The 19422-nt window shown below is 45.6% G+C and overlaps 1 protein-coding gene across 1 annotated transcript; it reads right to left on the reverse strand.

Moving 5' to 3' along the window:
• Nucleotides 1-9707: 9707 nt before the first annotated feature.
• Nucleotides 9708-13104, reverse strand: cnr1 (cannabinoid receptor 1). Its single transcript, XM_056294775.1, has 2 exons — nucleotides 12787-13104; nucleotides 9708-11846 (listed from the first exon to the last, which is right to left on the reverse strand). The coding sequence occupies exon 2, from the start codon at nucleotides 11793-11795 to the stop codon at nucleotides 10383-10385; it is 1413 nt and encodes a 470-aa protein (XP_056150750.1). The 5' UTR covers nucleotides 11796-11846; nucleotides 12787-13104; the 3' UTR covers nucleotides 9708-10382.
• Between the last annotated feature and the right edge of the window lie 6318 nt (nucleotides 13105-19422).

The raw sequence follows: 19422 nt of genomic DNA on the forward strand, positions 1-19422 counted from the left end.
AAACTACATTTCCCATGAAGACGGATATCCGTCCGTCGTTTTTTAAAAATGTGTTGCGTTTTAAAAAAAAAAAGAAAAAAGAAAACAAAGAAGTTTCACTTGCGAGTTAACGAAACGTTGCCAGCCAGCAATGATAAAGGCAAGGACGCAGGGCGGAGACGTCAACAAACAAGATAAAGGAAGGGCGGCAATAGGACTGACCCGAATTAAAAAAATAAACAAGCTTTTTGTCCTCCCAAAACCTTTTAAGTTTTCAGAGATATTTAGTCATATCTTACTGATAAAATCAGATTGAAAGGTTAAAAGAGAAACGCGTATGTAACCCAGGTGTAAAACCCTGTTTAACTAATCTATAAGTTCAACAGGACTGATAACACTGTAGCGAATTCGGGGGACGACGCAACCACAGGAACTGCCGCGGCCGGGACGCGAACCCGTGTCACCCGCACCGCAGGAGGCATCGCTAACCGCTAGACTAAAGGGTCAGACTCGCGAATCAGCTGGGAAGGAGATCCCAGTAGATGGCGAGCCACCCAGCTTTATTCCAGAACCAGAATGCACTGCTACTGAACAGCAGATGGACTATCTGCCTTATGGTAGTGTAACCGGCTATTTTCTTGCCCGGTGCGGGATTCGATACGAGGTGTGCTGCACCACAAGGCGACATCACTAACCGCTCGGCTAAAGGGTCAGACCCGTTAACTAGGGGCTAACGTGTCTTTTTAATAGTTTACACGTGTATTATCCAAGAGTGGGTTACATGGGAAAAATCTTGGCGAGCCAGCCAGGAGCTTGGAACAGAAGTGCAATTACCATACCACTTCAGATTTATGCAACATTCTCATATCCTGTCCTTCATGTTCATTTTGACATTGAATACCGGTCATATTGAGTAAATTAAAGGACAATTAAGATGGAAATTGTTGAGAGAGAAAATATCAAAGTGCCTAACTCACTTATTGTTAGTGGCTTGTCAGGTACCTCTGTAGATGAGGAGATTTGCGATTATCTCAAGCAATACGGGAAAATAAGTCGCATGATCGATATTGACAGTCTTCAGTCTGAATTCAACAGTCAGACCATTTTTGAGTTTGAATCAGGTGAAGCAGTAAAAGCTCTTGAGCCCGTCTTGCCGTTAAACAGGGCCAGTTCAAACCCCTTGATCACTCACCATGTGGAAACACTGGCTAGTGTTTACAGCAGTAAGGCAGGAGTTGAAACCACTCATACATTCCTGTCGTACCAAAACAGAAGGTGTTGGTTCGAAACCACAGGGGAGGGGAAGGTGTTAAACGGGTGCCTGGCTGCATTGTAAAGGCACTTGGTCCTGTCACATATCTTGTGAAAGTGTATGGAAAGGTGTACAAGAGACATGTCAATCAAATGATCAATACTGAGATTGAGAAGTGTAATGTGTCAGATGAATCTGATGATGATCTGAGGGTTGTTCCAAATGTATCACATGGATGTGTAGCAATGCCTTTACTGCTCCCTCCTTAGTTGCAGAGGGTGTCCAGAGGCCGCAGCAGCATGTGAAGCCGCCTGATAGATTGAATCTGTGAGAAACCAGTTGTTGTTATAACAAGGTAATATTGAAAAGATGTTAAAAAAAAGAAAGAAATGTTGTTGTACTGTAAATGTACTGTGTTCAGCTTTCAGGGGAGGAGTGTAGTGTATGGAGATACACATGAAAGCAAATGTTTTTATTTGCAGTAATATGTATTTTATGTTTGACCTCTGACCCTCGATGTCTTATTGGTTGTGAATGTTGTATAAATGTACACGTGCCACTCTGGTGCGCGCCCCTTGGAAGTCGACAGAGCCAGAGGGTCACTCATGTGTTTTCGTGCCTGCTTAACGCGGTCGTTTTGTAATGTTACTATGGTCTACCAAATAAAAGAGGAAGACCAAGATACACCTTGATCGTTGTGTAATTCAGTTATCCTGTAGATACACGACAGAATGCACTCCAATGATACTTGTTGATCGCACGGATTCTTGTGTTTGAACTTGGACAGATCAGAGCCAGTCTGATCTGAACACACTGACTTTGACCAAACACTTTGACCGACTAACTATAGAAGAGTTGGAACTGTGAGCAAATTCACGAAAGGACATTTTATTTTATTAAAGGGCCCATTTGTTATTTTCCATACACCGGTGAATTGTATGTATATTTTATGTGTTGCACACTTTTTCTAACTGCAAACTAAAGTTGCCAAGAGCAGTTAACTTTAAACCCTTGTGTCGCGTGGTTATTGCACTCCAGTCCTTGCTCCTTACGAACCTAGCAGACGTGTGTTATCCAAGAGTGGGTTACACATACATTCATAATATGTATTGTTAACTAGCAAAACTACAATGGGTGCACATATTCAAGGTGGAGTTTTTATGTACTAGTTAATGTCTTCACGTTTTGAAGCTCAAATATGCGGCTCATACATCAGATTTCCATACCGGATCGGTCGAGGCTCGGGTTACTGTTGGTCAGCAGGGTGCTGGTGGAAACTATGCCACTGTTGGACAAATGAGAAAGAGAAGAGGAAGGCATGTCCAGAGGCAGCGGGAGAGGAGGAAGGGTTGGAGTGTGGGAGAGTGGGAACTTTGAATGTTGGCACTATGACTGGTAAAGGGAGAGAACTGGCTGATATGATAGAAAGAAGAAAGGTAGGTATACTGTGTGGGTGCAAGAGACAAGGTGGAAGGGGAGTAAGGCCAGGAGCATTGGAGATGGGTTCAAACTCTTCTACCATGGTGCGAATGGGAGGAGGTAGGGGTAATTCTGAAGGAAGAGTATGTCAAGAGTGTGCTGGAGGTGAAGAGAGTGTCAGACAGAGTGATGAGTATGAAGCTGGAAATCGAAGGTGTATTGATGAATGTTGTCAGTGCATATGCCCCGCAAGTTGGGTGTGAGATGGAAGAGAAAGAAGAATTCTGGAGTGAGTTAGATGACGTGGTGGAGAGGGTACCCAAGGTGGAGGGAGTGTCAAGGAGAGAAATGTGGAAGGACAGATGGTGGTAGATTTTGCCAAAAGGATGGAAATGGCTATAGTGAATACATATTTCAAGAAGAAGGAGGGACACAAGGTGATGTATAAGAGTGGAGGAAAGTGCACACAGGTAGACTATGTCTTATGCAGAAGGTGCAATCTGAAAGGGATTGGAGACAGCAAGGTGGTGACAGGGGAGGACGTAGCTAGGCAGCATCGGATGGTGGTCTGTAGGGTGACTTTGGAGACCAAGAAGAGGAAGAGAGATAAGGCAGAACCAAGGATCAAATGGTGGAAGTTGGATAAGGAAGACTGTTGTGTGGAGTTCAGAGAGGAGTTAAGACAGGCACTGGGTGGTAGTGAAGATTGCCGGATGGCTGGGAAACCACTGCAGAAATAGTGAGGGAGACAGCTAGGAAGGTACTTGGTGTGTCATCAGGACAGAGGAAGGAAGACAAGGAGACTTGGTGGTGGAATGAGGAATTACAGCAAAGAGGGTCAGACTGGATTTTTGCAGTGTAGAACTGAATCAACAGTTCCTGAGATAGGTTAAAGTTCTTGAGCTGGCAGAGAAAGCACATCCTCTGCTGGGCCTTTTTAATGATTGTGTCTATGTTGGATGCCCACCTTAGGTCATGGGAGACTGTGGAACCCAGAAATCTGTAGGTTTTCACTGTAGGCTTCCTCTTTGGCCTGATGAAGCTGCCTGAGTTTAGCTGAGAACCAGGGCTTATTGTTGTTAAAGGTACAGAAGGTTTTGGTGGGCTCACACATATCCCCACAAAAGCTGGTGTAAGATGTCACAGCGTCAGTAAGTTCGTCCAGGTCTGCAGATGCAGCCTCAAAAACACTCTAGTCAGTGCGCTCAAGGCAGGCCTGGAGCTCCAGTTTTGACTCATTGGTCCATTTCCTCACAATCACACATTTTAATCACACATTTAATCACACATGATTAAACTAAAATTGCCCCTTAATAGAGGGATTAGCTCAAAAATATGAAATAAGAGAAAAATAAAATCTGTTATGACTGAATAAGATACCCTTAGGGAACCTCTCACTTAACCTAGCCTCTACACTATTCTCAGGAATCAGGAAGGAAGGAGCACTTTATTTGTCATTTCATTTCATGTAATTCCGTACAGGAAATGAAATGAAACGACATATAATTTCCCCCAGCCCACAGCAGTGCAACACAAAGACAAAAACACATATCCAAAAAAACTACAAGAATTTCAAGAATACACATATCCATACTAGCACATATATTTAAACTGAAAAAAATAATAAAAAAAATCACTGTCCAAGGGAACGAACGCCAGCCAGGATGACTGTTGGAACTGCTGGTCTGCATGGGCTAGCAGTAAGCTCAGCCTGCCCCGCTTCAACATCCTGTCAGACTGCCCTCGGTGTTACCTCCTCGGTCCCAGCTCCAGGCAGGGCCGTGGTCCCTGGGCCCCACAGGATGCAGCAGACCAAGCTCTCCCAACTGATCCAGTTCGAGTACCAGCGACTCGAGACTCAGAGATATTTATGATGGCTCTTGTATTAAGAGTCACCCTCTGTTCTCAACAGAAAGGCACAGTGTGCTGATCCAGATGTTCTATGATGATTCTGAGGTTGCAAACCCGCTGGGTTCCAGGCGAGGTATTCATAAATTGGGTGCTGTGTATTTTACTTTAAGGAACTTCTCCCCACAATGGAATCCTTGTTTGGCTAATATACACCTGTGTGCCTTATATCATGTTCAAGATCTTAAACGGTGTAGTTTTAGTGAAATTCTTGCTCCTGTTGTTCGACACATTCCCGTGTTGGAGAGTGATGGTATTGAGATTCCTTTATACAGCGGTCATGTACGTGGCAGCGTGGTACAGGTTACTGGCGATAATCTGGGTCTACATAGTTTGTTTGGTCTGGTGGAGTCTTTCAGCACAAGGTACTGCTGTAGGTTTTGTTTAGCGGAAAAAGGGGGACCTTCAGACAGAATTCTCTGCAGATTGTTCCGAGACAGTGTTGCGCGCCAAAGAAAGCCACACTGCTCACTCTCAAGAAATGACTAGGAATCCATCTCTTCCTTACATGTTTGGTGTGAAGAGTTCATGTTAATTAAACTCATTGAAGTATTTTCACATAACTGAGAACGTCTCAGTTGGTGTGATGCATGATGTGTTAGAAGGGGTGGCCCAGTATGAACTGAAGTTATTATTTGTGTATTTGAAGGAAAAACGTGTAACATCAGGAGAATTACATTTAAGAACATAAAGTTTTGATTGTGGATTCATGGTGAGAAACAAAAGACCAGTGGCTGTGAATTTATGTGAAGGATCTAATGATCCGGGGCTGAATGCAGTTCAGTCATGGTGCCTACTGGGGAATATTCCTCCTCTCTTTGGAGATTTGGTGACTTCTACTGACCAACACTGGGACCTACTTCTTTTATTACTTCAACTAGTTAACATTATATTCTCATATATTCTCTCCCATGTTATCTCAAGGTCTATGTGTTGATTTAAAACATTTGATTGTGGAACACCATAAACTGTACAAGTAGTTGTTTCCCCAGAAAAAAAAACTTTTACCAAAGCACCATTTTCTTACCCATTATCCCCGCTGCATCCAGAAAATTGGACCTGTACTTCGTAGTTGGTGTATGCGGTATTAAGACACACATATTACCAAAACGCTGGCAAAAAAACAGAAACATAAGGCAGTTGGCAATCTTTAACAACTTTTAGTTGCTTAGACACTGGTCTGAAAATGGTGTCTTTGAACACAGTAAAAGGAGGTCCTGGAATTGCTGTGGCAATGCAGGTGCCCACTCAGGAAGCAGGATTACTTTAATTGTCATTTCATTTCACTTCATGTACGCAAGTACATTGCGCACATGAAATGAAACGAAATGCCATTTCCCCCCAGCCCACAGCAGTGCAACACAAAGACAAAACACATCCAAATACTACAAGAACACACATATCCAAACTAACACACATATCCAAACTATACAAAAAAATCACTGTCCAAGGGAACGAACGCCAGCCAGGATGACTGTCGGAGCTGCCGGTCTGCATGGGCTAACAGTTAGCTTAGCCTGCCCCACTTCTGCATCCTGTCAGACCGCCCTCAGTGTGTCCTCTTCGGGCACAGCTCCAGGCAGGGCCGTGGTCCCTGGGCCCACAGGATGCAGCAGACCTAGCTCTCCCTGCTGTTCCAGTGCCAGCTCTCCCAGCCATCACGAAGACAAAACTTAGACGTGGACAAAGACACTGCATGGACGGTACGGGGCGAGGCCGCTGCAAATGTGAATTCGCGCTGCCATCCTCAATGACACAACACTGACCTACAGTACAGTACGGTACAGTAGCACTCAGGTTATGAAAGTGCACTGGGCTAAGTATCATGGGTTTATTTTCTGCCCACACCTGGTTACCTGTGGCAAAGTTGAATCTGAAATGCCTGTTTTATCAGATCGACCCTGTTCTGATAATGCATGGAAGACTCTTGCTGCTCACTGTGCCTTTACTTTCTGTAGTGACCAGGTCAAAACATGGTTTTCTTTCATGTCGACAACCTGCATTATCACAGGCCCTTTGACATACAAATGTCACGTGGAATGAACGACACAGCTCTATTAGTTGTGCCATACCGCTTTCTCTGGCGAGCACGTGATTTGCGACGTCTACATTGATACATAGATAATGTCATCATTACAGGCAATGTGAGCATGGGCAGTGGGGTTGTAGGGGATGTTGTTTATCGACACCGAGGTGGTTATGACCTTTACAATAAATGCTGGTACTGTTATCTTGTGTTATTGTCTGTTTGCTTGTGACATTGATTACATTACAATAGTTCAATAACACCGTCACGCAACCGAGATTTACAAAACAACACTACAGACCAAAAAATAAAAACTGCATCAGGGTTAAACACGGTTACACATTAGTGTCAAATTTTAAGTTTTGAGTTGAATTAACTGTGACGTGATTATATTACTCTGGAAATTGTGATTAAACCACAGTGTTGAATATATTTTTTTACACATTGTAGTGTTAATTCTAGCACAGTTTTTAGTAGAGTTTACTCTGAAAGCTTGACACTGACCATAGAGCAAATTTGACACTACTTCCAAGTGGTGCCAAATGTGATCTGACATGGAGTTAAATGCAACTCTGCAGGTGCTCAATTAACACTGCGTGGTAGTTAATGTGCTCACTTTTGTGGCTCGCCTGAATTTAATTGTGGAAACTTTTTTTTACGCATGATCACGTGATGCTGCACCTTTGCGGATCGCGTAGAATTCACGTCAGACGTAAATCTTCGTCTTTGTCCCGCTCGAAAATCGCGAACCACGCTTCGCTGTTGCAAACGCTGCACGCGCCGCTCTGCAGCTGCGCAGCAGAATCCCTTCTTCTTCTTCTTCTGACATCGCGCAGCGTCACGGCGTATTGCTGCCCTCTACTGGGCAAACAAACAGTTTTGGGCTTCACTCAATACGCCAAGGGGTCCCCAATTACTTTTCATAGCGGGCCACTTTTAGGGCCACTTTTAAAACCACGGGCCACTCAACCTCCAGCAGCATGTTGTTCGTTAGTTTGTTTTTGGTGTCGATACGTTGCAGGTATTATAATTTAAACAGAGATTTTTCATCTATTTTTCGATATATTACTAGTCTTACTTTTACTAAGAAATTATTTTATTTTATTTTTTGGTAGGGAAATAAAAAAACCTGGCATTTCTCCAAAAATTCTCGCGGACCATAAATCAACCCGTCGCGGGCCGGACGTGGGCCGCGGGCCGCCTATTGGGGACCCCTGCAATACGCCAGGGCCAGTGAAGGAAAACAGACCCTCTTTGTCGTCTGTCCGTCATTCACGCCCAACAGTGAGTATATGTCGACAATGTAGTGTTTAACGAGCTGTAATTTGTTAACCCAAGATCAACCAATTCCCTATATCGTGGCGAATTCTACTGGACTGTTCCTGCTGGAAGTCAGGGGGTTCATTTGCATATTACCCACAATCCCCCCGCCTTTTAAGCAGACCTCCGTATTTTCTCTGTTTTTGACGTCGCCGTCCACTGAACGGTGAAATAAATCTGACCCTCTCTGCTCCATGCACATCATCTCTTTGCTGTATGGCCTTTGACGTCGTCATCTGTCAAATGCCAGCAGTCCATCCACTCCTCTTGCTCTTGGCAAGTTTTCATACCTTTTTCAGGCGCTTGATTTCAGCCACCGCAGCGTGTGCGTGGTGTACTCTGTTTATTACTTAAACAGCTGATTGCCGCCAAGGTTGGTGCAAAATCAGAGCACACTTTACAGAGGAAGACTTCCTCTCTCTCCCCCTAACCTTCATCCCCCAAAGTGCCCAGTATAATGATGAATAGAAACGTAGGCCCAGTTAACCTCTGTGGACCCTGATCAGCAACATGATACCAGGCGGCTTTGTGCAGCCGCAGCAAAGCCCATCGAGGGATTAATTTGTTCCACTCTGATGGGAAGTAGAGACACCGGAATTGCTTGGGTTCGGCGGCGGCGGTCGCCGCTGATGAGGTTGAGGGCCAGTTCGCTGATCCGCCACAGAGGGGCGACAAAGCATCTCTTGAGGACGTTCAGGGTCGTTTCACGCAGGTTCTCCGGCGGTCTTCGTTCACCCCCCGCCGTGTTGGGTTTGGCTTGATTAAAATGTGCTGGGCCACGCTTAAGAGAAAGAATCGCAGGCCATGTAACAACCAGCGGCGTCTTTATTCAAACGTTTGGAAACAGCAATATGTAAAACACAACTTGATTGTATTTTTCTGCTTGTTTTTTTTTAAATTTTTATTATGATTATTATCTTACACTCCTCGTTACGCAACCACTTTACAGAAGCCACTCGACATCTGACGTTTTGATGTTCAATATTCAACAACACAACAGGCAGCAAAGCGTACCGATAAACAGCTGTCTGGATAGCTTCACACCGACATACAGGTCTGCAAAACCACTGCGCCGTGAGGGTTTTTCCTAGAATAAAAAGCACTACACCATCCGACACCACGTCACATGTTCTCTCGTTTCTTCTTGTCCCACTCGGCTCACCGGCAAACGAAAACACCATTGTTTCTCTCCGCGGACGACTATAATTCACAGCACGCACACACACACACACTTGTATTTAGAGTTACGCCGAAGAGTACGTCACTAGGCCTCTTGCACGAGGAGGGGGGAGGGGGCTGCTTCTCGTGCTCCTAAACGATCGCCTGTTACAGTAGCGCCGAGACAGCTCGGCGGGCGGGCAATGATCAAAGGCTTGAGTTGGGAAACATCTGAGCAGGTCGCAACAATGTATCACAGACACACACGAGGCCATTGAAGTGACAGCGGCTGCAGTAAAGCCAGGGGTTCGTGGAGCGCTTGGTTACAGTAGTGACCGGCACACTGCGCCCAGCTTCTCCCACCTGGCCCAGCTGGGTGGGTCAAGGCCGCCGCTGACCTGTTCAAGCCGAGCACTTCGTTTAACAAGGAGCACTGTACAGTTGTTAGGTATACGTTTGGACAGAGACACGTCGCTATAAATGTCGAACAGCTAGAGCGCAAAGAAACAGACGGGGACTTTCGCTACGCACCACGCCGCAGAGACGCCATTTTAGATCTCGGGTTGCCGGATCAATATTTTCGAACGTTTCTTCTTCTTTTTTTTGTTTTTTTTTTAACCTCTATTTCCTCTTAACGTTCTGCAGAGGTGAAAATAAACTTTTTTTTTTGGTGATGGTTGATTTATTAATCAGTATTCTTGATTGTTTTTTTTTAATAAATAGAATGCATCACCTCACAATACCAACGTCCTTTACATCGCGTATAACTCCCAACTCCGTATCCGATGACGTGTGAGAGATATGACGGTCTGTAGAAAGCCAAGGCGGAAAGATTTGTTATCCATAAGGCGTAACACACACCTTGACGTCTAAATGACTTATGTCAGTAGCCCCTTATCCCATGAATGAAGATATATTGTTCCAGAACCTGAATTCACAATACAAAAATATATAATATGCCTCCCCCGCCCCCCCCCCCCCATTCAGATATCACGAAGCCAATGGTGAACAACAGACTTATGAGGGCCTCTGATGACCCGTTCACACTGGGAGATGTTCTTATTACATTTCATTACCATTTGGCACTTTGGCACCGAAACACGATATGTATACTGGCACACTAGCATAAAATAACACAGTAGTTAACCACTGAAGCCTCTATATATGTGTTTTTAATTCAATAGTCTCAGGAGAGGAACGCCTCCCTGGTAAACCTTTGCTCTGCACTTGTTGTTGTTGTTGTTGTTGTTTTTTAATTTTTATTAATGGCATTGTTTGGAGAGGGTGACCATTACACAGTTTCTGCCGTGACACCAACAATTAGACAGCCTCTGCAGAGGTCTCGGTCGAAACAGACATTGTCACTTTGGCTATTTTCACAGTGGTGTTGACGCAACTCTCCGCGGCCCTGTTGGCAGCGATGTTGATGTGTCTGTTCTGGCAGTCGGACTCCAGACTGTTGTCGAACTGCTGGGCGCTGCCCCTGCAGGCGTGGCAGGAGCTGAGGAAGGCATGCCGCAGGTCTTTGCTCCTCAGGGCGTAGATGATGGGATTTACCGTGGAGTTGAGCAGGCAGAGCATGCTGCAGAAGGCAAATACTGTCTTGATGTCATCGTCCATCCTCCAGAACAGGTCGTAGACCATGATGGCCAGCAATGGGCCCCAGCAGATGACCAGCACCACCAGGATGAGAACCAGGGTCTTGGCCAGACGGATATCCATGCGGGCCTGTTCAGGGCGGGTGGTCTGCACCTTAGTCCCGTCCGCCGAATAGATAACCAGGCTCTTCTGGGAGGTGCGGCTCAACATGCGCACGGCGTGGTGGTGCGCCTTCCACAGGATGTACATGTAGGCGTAGATAATGAAAATAACCAGCACGCTGGTCACCCCGATCCAGAACATCAGGTAGTTTTTGTCAATGAGGGGGAATATGTCTGAGCAGACGGAGTTGAGCCGCTTGCAGTTCCAGCCCAGCAGAGGCAGCACCGCGATGATGATGGAGATGGTCCACATCACGCAGAAGGCGATGACGGCCTTGGTCCGGGTCACAATACGCCTGTAGGCCAGGGGTCGGTGTATGGAGATGTAGCGGTCGATGGCAGTCAGGAAAAGGCTTCCCACGGACGCAGTGAATGAGGCGGTGACCCCACCCAGCTTGAAGAGGAAAACGTTGGGGCTGTCCTTCCTGTGGAACACATGGAAGTCCAGGAAGCTGTAGACAAAGATGACGCTGCCCAGCAGGTCGGCCACAGCCAGGCTGCCTATGAAGTGGTAGGACGGGCGGCAGCGGAGAGTGCGGGACTGCAGGATGACACAGAGCACCAGCAGGTTCTCCAGCACCGTGAAGGTGCCCAGAGTCAGTGACATCACGGCCACGGCCAGCTGCTGGCTGGGTGTCAGGATCATGAAGCACTCCATGTCCATGAAGTTCTCCCCGCACTGGAGGTCGCTGGCCCCATCCCCGAATGCACTCCTGTTGCCGAACAGGTCAGTGGCATTGGTGGGGAAGAATGGGATGCCCTTGAGGATCAGCTCCTCATCCGCAGGCACTTTGTCAAGGAAAGCGTTGCCACGGAAGGCGGACAAGGGCTTCTGAAGAGAGAAGCTGCCCTTAGTGAAGTCTGCATTGACGGCAGGGTCGTCATATTTGGCGTCATTGGAGCCAAGATACTGTAAACCAGAGGTAATAGTCCGGAAAGTGGTGTCCGCCACACCATCCAGCATGGATTTCATGGCTGTGTCTGAGGGTAACACCACCGTGGTTTAAGATGGTGCCTGGTCAACCTAAAAATTGATGAGAGATATTTCAAATGGGCTCTTTAACATCACTACAATGACACTGAATATGACATGCAACACTGAGATCATCGCACGTGCGCATCTTTTTTTTTTTACATTTCAAGGTAATTAACAAGGATTTGCAATGGATCATTACATCATACTACATAATCACCACGGCGAATAATTGCACATTTTGTAATTATATCAAATTGTTCCATAATTTTCAATCTTTGAGTGATCTCCGGGCGGAGATGTGACATTTCTAAGAACTGCCTTAAGGGATGGGCATCAACCCCTCTTAGGGTCTTCTTCAGCACTCGGGTTTTGATCGACTTTTCAGAAGAGACGACTCAGCAGTGGGTGCTTTTTTAAAGAACAAAAACCGCTGGTTGAAAAAAAAAAGAATAAGAATAAGAATACGGCAGAAAATGGAAACAGTAGACTCTATAATAGGGAATGCTGCTGTTGGACAAACGATGGGCTCTATGGCTATCAGTTGTGTCACATAAGAGACACGCAACTTCTGTCAACACTAAAACGCATTTTTTAATTGACACGTGCCTTCCGCGTTGCTTTTATTAGAATAAGAAATTAAATCACGGCAATAACCAGAAAGCATAACCAAAAAAATATGGAAAATGCATATATATATATATATATATATATATATATATATATATATATATATATAAAATGTAAAATACTACTTGGCTGTAGCATCACTGAATGAATCCAACAGTTGAGCCCTGTCCAGAAGCGGTTCTGCTCGGAACAAGTTCGGTTTAGAGAAAGACGCTTCGTGCTGGGGCGCGAAGGTATGGCCCCAAAAGACGAGGCGAGCGAAGTATAACATGGAGGAAATATTAACGAAGAGCTTTCAGAAGCACGACTAAAACGCTCCAAAGTGGTGGGGGTGGTGGTGGGGGTGGGCATGCAGTTTTACCTTTACATAGTTCCTCCGGTGCGCAAAATCTGCTCCACGCCGTCCGCCGCGCGTAAATCCAACTCCGGCGGGCAAAGACAAACGGGGGGAAAGGCGCATTAAAGGGACACAACAAGCCTTCCTACTGTAAACGAGTTAGCGTTTGATCGAAATCATCTCCCCCCCTCCTCTCCTCTCCTCTCCTCTCCTCTCCCCTCGATGGGAAATATAATTGTTGGGGAGTTTCAGCACCAAGAGACCCGTGCGACTCCCGCAGCCTTCGCGTGCTTCCCGTTTATGGGTACGGGAGTCTTCCGACCGCCCGGTATGTCTGTGGTCCGTCCGTCCGCCCGCCCGTCTGCCCGTCCGTCCGCCCACCCGTCCGTTATGAAGCGCAGCGCTCCCCCAGCCCGGTCACGTGACTCCCAGATTGCCGTGCCCAGCCCAACCTGTCGGGGTTCAGCGCGTGCTGGAGAATCTGGCACCTATTCACAAAGCTCTCCCCCCCCCCACCCCACCCCCAGAGGGAATAACTTAACCCGACCGAGCAACAGCAGGCCCGCACACAGCTCAGAGTCTGAACTGAGAAGTCGACCGACGAAACCCAGAATCCGAGTCCTTGTTTTGTGTGGCAATTGATAAAGTGTGCCATCTGCGCTCTGACCGCCTCCCGTTGCAATATCCCACCCTGCACATTGTGCGTGTGTATTACGTGTATTCCGGTGCAGAATGTGTGTATTGTGTTTATTCCGGTGCAGAATGTGTGTATTGTGTGTATTCCTGTGCAGAATGTGTGTATTTTGTGTATTCCGGTGCAGAATGTGTATATTGTGTGTATTCCGGTGCAGAATGAGTGTTTTGTGTGTATTCCGGTGCAGAATGTGTGTATTGTGTGAATTCCGGTGCAGTGTGTATTCCGGTGCAGAATGTGTGTATTGTGTGAATTCCGGTGCAGAATGTGTGTATTGTGTGTATTCCGGTGCAGAATGTGTGTATTTTGTGTACTCCGGTGCAGAATGTGTATATTGTGTGTATTCCGGTGCAGAATGTGTGTATTGTGTGTATTTCGGTGCAGAATGTGTGTATTTTGTGTATTCCGGTGCAGAATGTGTGTATTTCGGTGCAGAATGTGTGTATTTTGTGTATTCCGGTGCAGAATGTGTATATTGTGTGTATTCCGGTGCAGAATGTGTGTATTGTGTGTATTTCGGTGCAGAATGTGTGTATTTTGTGTATTCCGGTGCAGAATGTGTGTATTTCGGTGCAGAATGTGTGTATTTTGTGTATTCCGGTGCAGAATGTGTATATCGTGTGTATTCCGGTGCACAATGTGTGTATTGTGTGTATTCCGGTGCAGTGTGTATTCCGGTGCAGAGTGTATTCCGGTGCAGAATGTGTGTATTGTGTGTATTCCGGTGCAGAATGTGTGTATTTGTGTACTCCGGTGCAGAATGTGTATATTGTGTGTATTCCGGTGCAGAATGTGTGTACAGTGTGTATTTCGGTGCAGAATGTGTGTATTTTGTGTATTCCGGTGCAGATGTGTGTATTTCGGTGCAGAATGTGTGTATTTTGTGTATTCCCGTGCAGAATGTGTGTATTTTGTGTATTCCGGTGCAGAATGTGTATATTGTGTGTATTCCGGTGCAGAATGAGTGTTTTGTGTGTATTCCGGTGCAGAATGTGTGTATTGTGTGAATTCCGGTGCAGTGTGTATTCCGGTGCAGAATGTGTGTATTGTGTGAATTCCGGTGCAGAATGTGTGTATTGTGTGTATTCCGGTGCAGAATGTGTGTATTTTGTGTACTCCGGTGCAGAATGTGTATATTGTGTGTATTCCGGTGCAGAATGTGTGTATTGTGTGTATTTCGGTGCAGAATGTGTGTATTTTGTGTATTCCGGTGCAGAATGTGTGTATTTCGGTGCAGAATGTGTGTATTTTGTGTATTCCGGTGCAGAATGTGTATATTGTGTGTATTCCGGTGCAGAATGTGTGTATTGTGTGTATTTCGGTGCAGAATGTGTGTATTTTGTGTATTCCGGTGCAGAATGTGTGTATTTCGGTGCAGAATGTGTGTATTTTGTGTATTCCGGTGCAGAATGTGTATATTGTGTGTATTCCGGTGCACAATGTGTGTATTGTGTGTATTCCGGTGCAGTGTGTATTCCGGTGCAGAGTGTATTCCGGTGCAGAATGTGTGTATTGTGTGTATTCCGGTGCAGAATGTGTGTATTTGTGTACTCCGGTGCAGAATGTGTATATTGTGTGTATTCCGGTGCAGAATGTGTGTACTGTGTGTATTTCGGTGCAGAATGTGTGTATTTTGTGTATTCCGGTGCAGATGTGTGTATTTCGGTGCAGAATGTGTGTATTTTGTGTATTCCCGTGCAGAATGTGTGTATTGTGTGTATTCCGGTGCAGAATGCGGGTATTGTGTGTATTCCGGTGCAGAATGTGTGTATTGTGTGCATTCCGGTGCAGAATGTGTGTATTGTGTGCATTCCGGTGCAGAATGTGTGTATTGTGTGCATTCCGGTGCAGAATGTGTGTATTGTGTGTACTCACAACGTACCTGTCTATGTGGTAGGCTGCTGTGACATCTGAATTCCCCGCTCGGGGCTTGATATCGTGTCATCTCATCTCTCTCATCTCCCAAATGCTGAAAAGTCCCAGCCTAAATTCAAGGCAGGCAGGGTTTAGACACAGGAGCCCTGCACGTGCCCAGGGACCTCGGAGGTAAAATTCCAGCAGGCCAGCGTCCCTCTTTCTCTCCTCCATGCCATGTTCTCTGTTTGGCTTGGGTTTTTTTCCCCCAAAGCCAGCCTTTGGTCATTTGCTATGTTAAGTAACCAAACACAAAGGGGTAGTGGAAGGAGGCTGCGCGCTCGTGCAGAGCTGTTTACCTGCAATGCTGCAGAGCTTTGACCCTCCATCTTTTCCTTCTGTTTCTATGTTTCCAAAGCATCCTCTGAGCAGATGAGGTTGGAATCAGTCATTTTTACCGCGTTCTCTGATCCCACGCTTTCCCTCAGAAGCTGTCTACAGTCATATGTAATTGAAAAGATGCAATTAAAGAAAGAAACAGGGGGGGAGATGAACCCCATTATGACCACATTAAGCTGTCTGGATTATAATTTTGCAAAAAGAAAAAAAACAAATTTGTTAGTCTTGGACTTGGAAAGTCGATGAAGAATTTACCTTCCCCGGTGGATTGTCCATAGCAGCTTGTTGGGGTGGGCTGCAGCTTAGGGCCGCTATGAGTTTCAGGTGGCTGGCTTGCAACGTCACAGCCTTGAATCTTTCCTCCTCGCCAGATGTTATCAGGTACCGCGCTGCAAAATTAAAAAGTCATATACTGTTATGAATCACAATTACGATGTTCTGGCCTCTGTTCAGCCCCAACAAGTGAAACCCCCGTCTACTGATTATGAATGTGCCCATTTCTATTCATTAGGCAATCTCCATGCAAACATTTTAGTGTCTTATCATGGTAAAGTTATTGCAGGCTTTGTATGTCAGGATGACAACCGGAAGAGGCACCACCCGAAAGCCTCGTGCTCAGTTTCCGTAATGGACCCCATCACTACCCCAGGTAGGGTTATTAATATTGCCTGCCGATGGCTCTGTCAACATAATGTTCCATCCTGGCTAAAACACAGTGGGTTTGTAAAATCAAAAAGTTCTAATAAAATAAAATAAAATAAAACACCTTTATTCATTTTGGGCATTTTTTGTGGTCATGCAAATTAACTGTTTACTTCAACTGCTGGCAGGATGAAAACGTAAAACAACACCCAATTGTGGCAACTCACTGAGCCATATTTGATTCGCCCATTTCTTATTCCAGACGTATTGTTCCGGTTGTGACTTCTTGCAATAATTAAAGGAGGACGAAGACATGGACACTTTGATTGACGCCTGCAAAGCTGTCTCGCAACAACTTCCCTCTCGTGTCTGCGAGCTGCCACCGACTAGCTAACTGGTTTATCAGCTACCAGAGCAGAGGGAGATTAAGTGCCTTGCTCTGGGGACTATTAGGGATCCCTGGGGGAAATGCATGGGCGACCCGTGATAGCCAAATGGCTTCTAGCTGTATCTCATTGGTTCTTGGGCATGGCTTGATGATTATGGTTGCGTGAGTGTTTGCAAAGACATCATGTGGTGTTGCCGTTTACAAATGGTTGCAACTCTGTTGCTAAGGGGTTGCTTGGGGGCGGGGTTACTGGGTGGTTGCCAAGCAGTTTTTATGCAGTTGATTTAGTCTTAGAACAAGTTTGCTAGGAGCTTGCAGAGTAGCTGTAAGGAAAAACAATGTTACAAAGTGCTTTACAAAGAAATAATACCAGACAAGGCAAAAATAAAAATAAGAATAAGACCAAATAAGAGTACAAATAAAAACAGTATAAATAAATAAAAACAAATATCAAACATTTGCAAAAGCTTTCATAAAAAGAAAAGTTTTAAGACGAGATTTAAAAGAAGCTATAGAGACTTGTTTAGTCTTAGTTCGGCAGGAAGTGAGTCCCATAGTGTGGGGGCTCTAACAGCAAAAGCCTGACCACCCTTTGCGGCAAACCGACACTTAACCAGCAGGGCTCCATCCGCGGATCTTAATGGTCGAGAGGACCTATACCAGGTCAATAAATCAGAAATATATATGGGCGCAAGACCATTTAAACTCTTAAAAGTGAGCAATAAAATTTTAAAATCAATTCGAAATATAACAGGGGGCCAGTGTAGGGAGGCAAGCACATGGTCATGCCACTTTCTCCCGGTAATGAGCTGAGCAGCGGCATTTTGGACCAACTGCAGATGGTGGAGGGAGCATTGCTGATGTCAAAATAAAGTGTGCCACAACAGTCAAGCCGGGAATAAATAAAAGTATTTACAACTTTTGCAGATCGGCAATTGATAGAAATGACCTAATTTTGAAGATTAATTTGACCTGGAGAAAGCATGACCAAACAACATGTTTGATTGGATTATCAAAAACCGAGGTTAGCATTGAATATGACCCCAAGATTCCTAACAGCCTGCTTTAGACATGACAAAGATTAGTAACAAAGGGGCTGATGGAATTTTCAGCACCGAACAGAATGACCTCAGACTTATCGTTAAATTTGAGAAAGTTTTCGGACATCAAGGATTTAATGTCGGAGAGGCAAGTTGTCAGATTTGCTAGGGCGCTAGGATCTGAGGGTTTTAGTGGCATGTCATGAGTGTCGTCAGCATAGAAAATGGTAAAGCGGCCTGGCGGCCTGTCCAGGGTGTCTCCCCACCTGCCGCCCAATGACTGCTGGGATAGGCTCCAGCATCCCCGCAACCCTGACAGCAGGATACGTGGTTTAGATAATGGATGGATGGATGGACATCGTGATTTTGAATGACCTGGCCTAGGGGCAGCATGTATAAAGAAAAGAGAAGGGGCCCAAGAACTGAGCCTTGAGGGACTTCACAACTCAACTCAGCCATCGAGGAAGAAGAGTTACCCAGAACAACAGGAAAAGTTCCGTTAGTGAGGTAAGAGTGTAATAAACTAAGAGTCGAGCCCTTGGTGCCAACTCAAGGCTCTAAGTGATGTTGGGATTGATTGTGTCAACTCAACGGCAGCACTTGAGTATAAAAAAACTAAAATTGAGCAGTCACCTCTGTCTGCAGTCAGCAGTAGGTCATTAGTGACCTTACTGGAGCTGTCTCAGTACTATGAAGTGCTCTAAAACCAGACTGGAAACCGTTTAAAACACTATTAGTGTTCACAAAAGAAATCGATTGAGACTCTCATCAGAACCTTAGATAGAAAAAAACAATTTACTTATGGACAAGGGATCTAAATTAGGTTTCTTCAGCAATGGGTGAACAATGGATGCTTAAAACTGTCTGGGGGAAAAAAACCAGAGGCCAGATAATTATTAAGAATTTGCAGAATAACGGGGCTAATAGTTGAAAATACCTCCTTGAGCAGCTTAGTGGGAATGATGTCTAAGGTGCAGGAGGGGGAGTTCATATTGGAGACTGTACTCTCTAACACTGAAATTGTATTTGGAATGGAACGAATGCAAGAGCCTGGCGGGGTTTGGGACCTGATATTCCCCACCCTATTTACAAAATGAGTGAGAAATTTTCCAGACTACTCAACATCCGCTCACCCAGCACCAATTATGCAGCTTCTTTGTCCACGTCTACGTCTGCGTCTAAATTCGTGTCATCGTGTGAGGTTTTGATGCTGATCATCGATTTCGCTTGGCTGGGAGAGCTGGCGCTGGATGGGCTGGGAGCTTGGTCTGCTGCGTCCTGTGGGCCCGAAGAGGAAACACCGAGGGCGGTCTGACAGGAGGCGGAAGCGGGGCAGGCTAAGCTAACTGCTAGCCCATGCAGACTGGCAGTCAATTCTCTGGCCGGTGGAGTTTCTGGAATGTGTTGCCCTGGGTGGACTGTGTTGCTGGCTGTTTTTTTGGTTTGTCCTCTCTGCTTTTGTACGTTTTAGGTGGTGTTGTTTATGGAGGTTTTTGGATATGTGTTTTTGTGTTTTGCGTTGCACTGCTGTGGGCTGGAAATTCCGTCTCTCTTGTGTATAGCACATAAGATGAAATGACAAATAAACTGTTCCTGATCCCTGACCTGCTGAAAAAGAGTAGTGGGGGGACCATTAATAACAG

Source organism: Lampris incognitus, chromosome 15 (genome assembly GCF_029633865.1).
Source record: "Lampris incognitus isolate fLamInc1 chromosome 15, fLamInc1.hap2, whole genome shotgun sequence".
Taxonomy (NCBI): domain Eukaryota; kingdom Metazoa; phylum Chordata; class Actinopteri; order Lampriformes; family Lampridae; genus Lampris; species Lampris incognitus.

Coding starts and splice junctions, on each gene's coding strand:
- cnr1 (XM_056294775.1), bottom strand. CDS start 11,795: ATGAAATCCATGCTGGATGGTGTGGCGGACACCACTTTCCGGACTATT.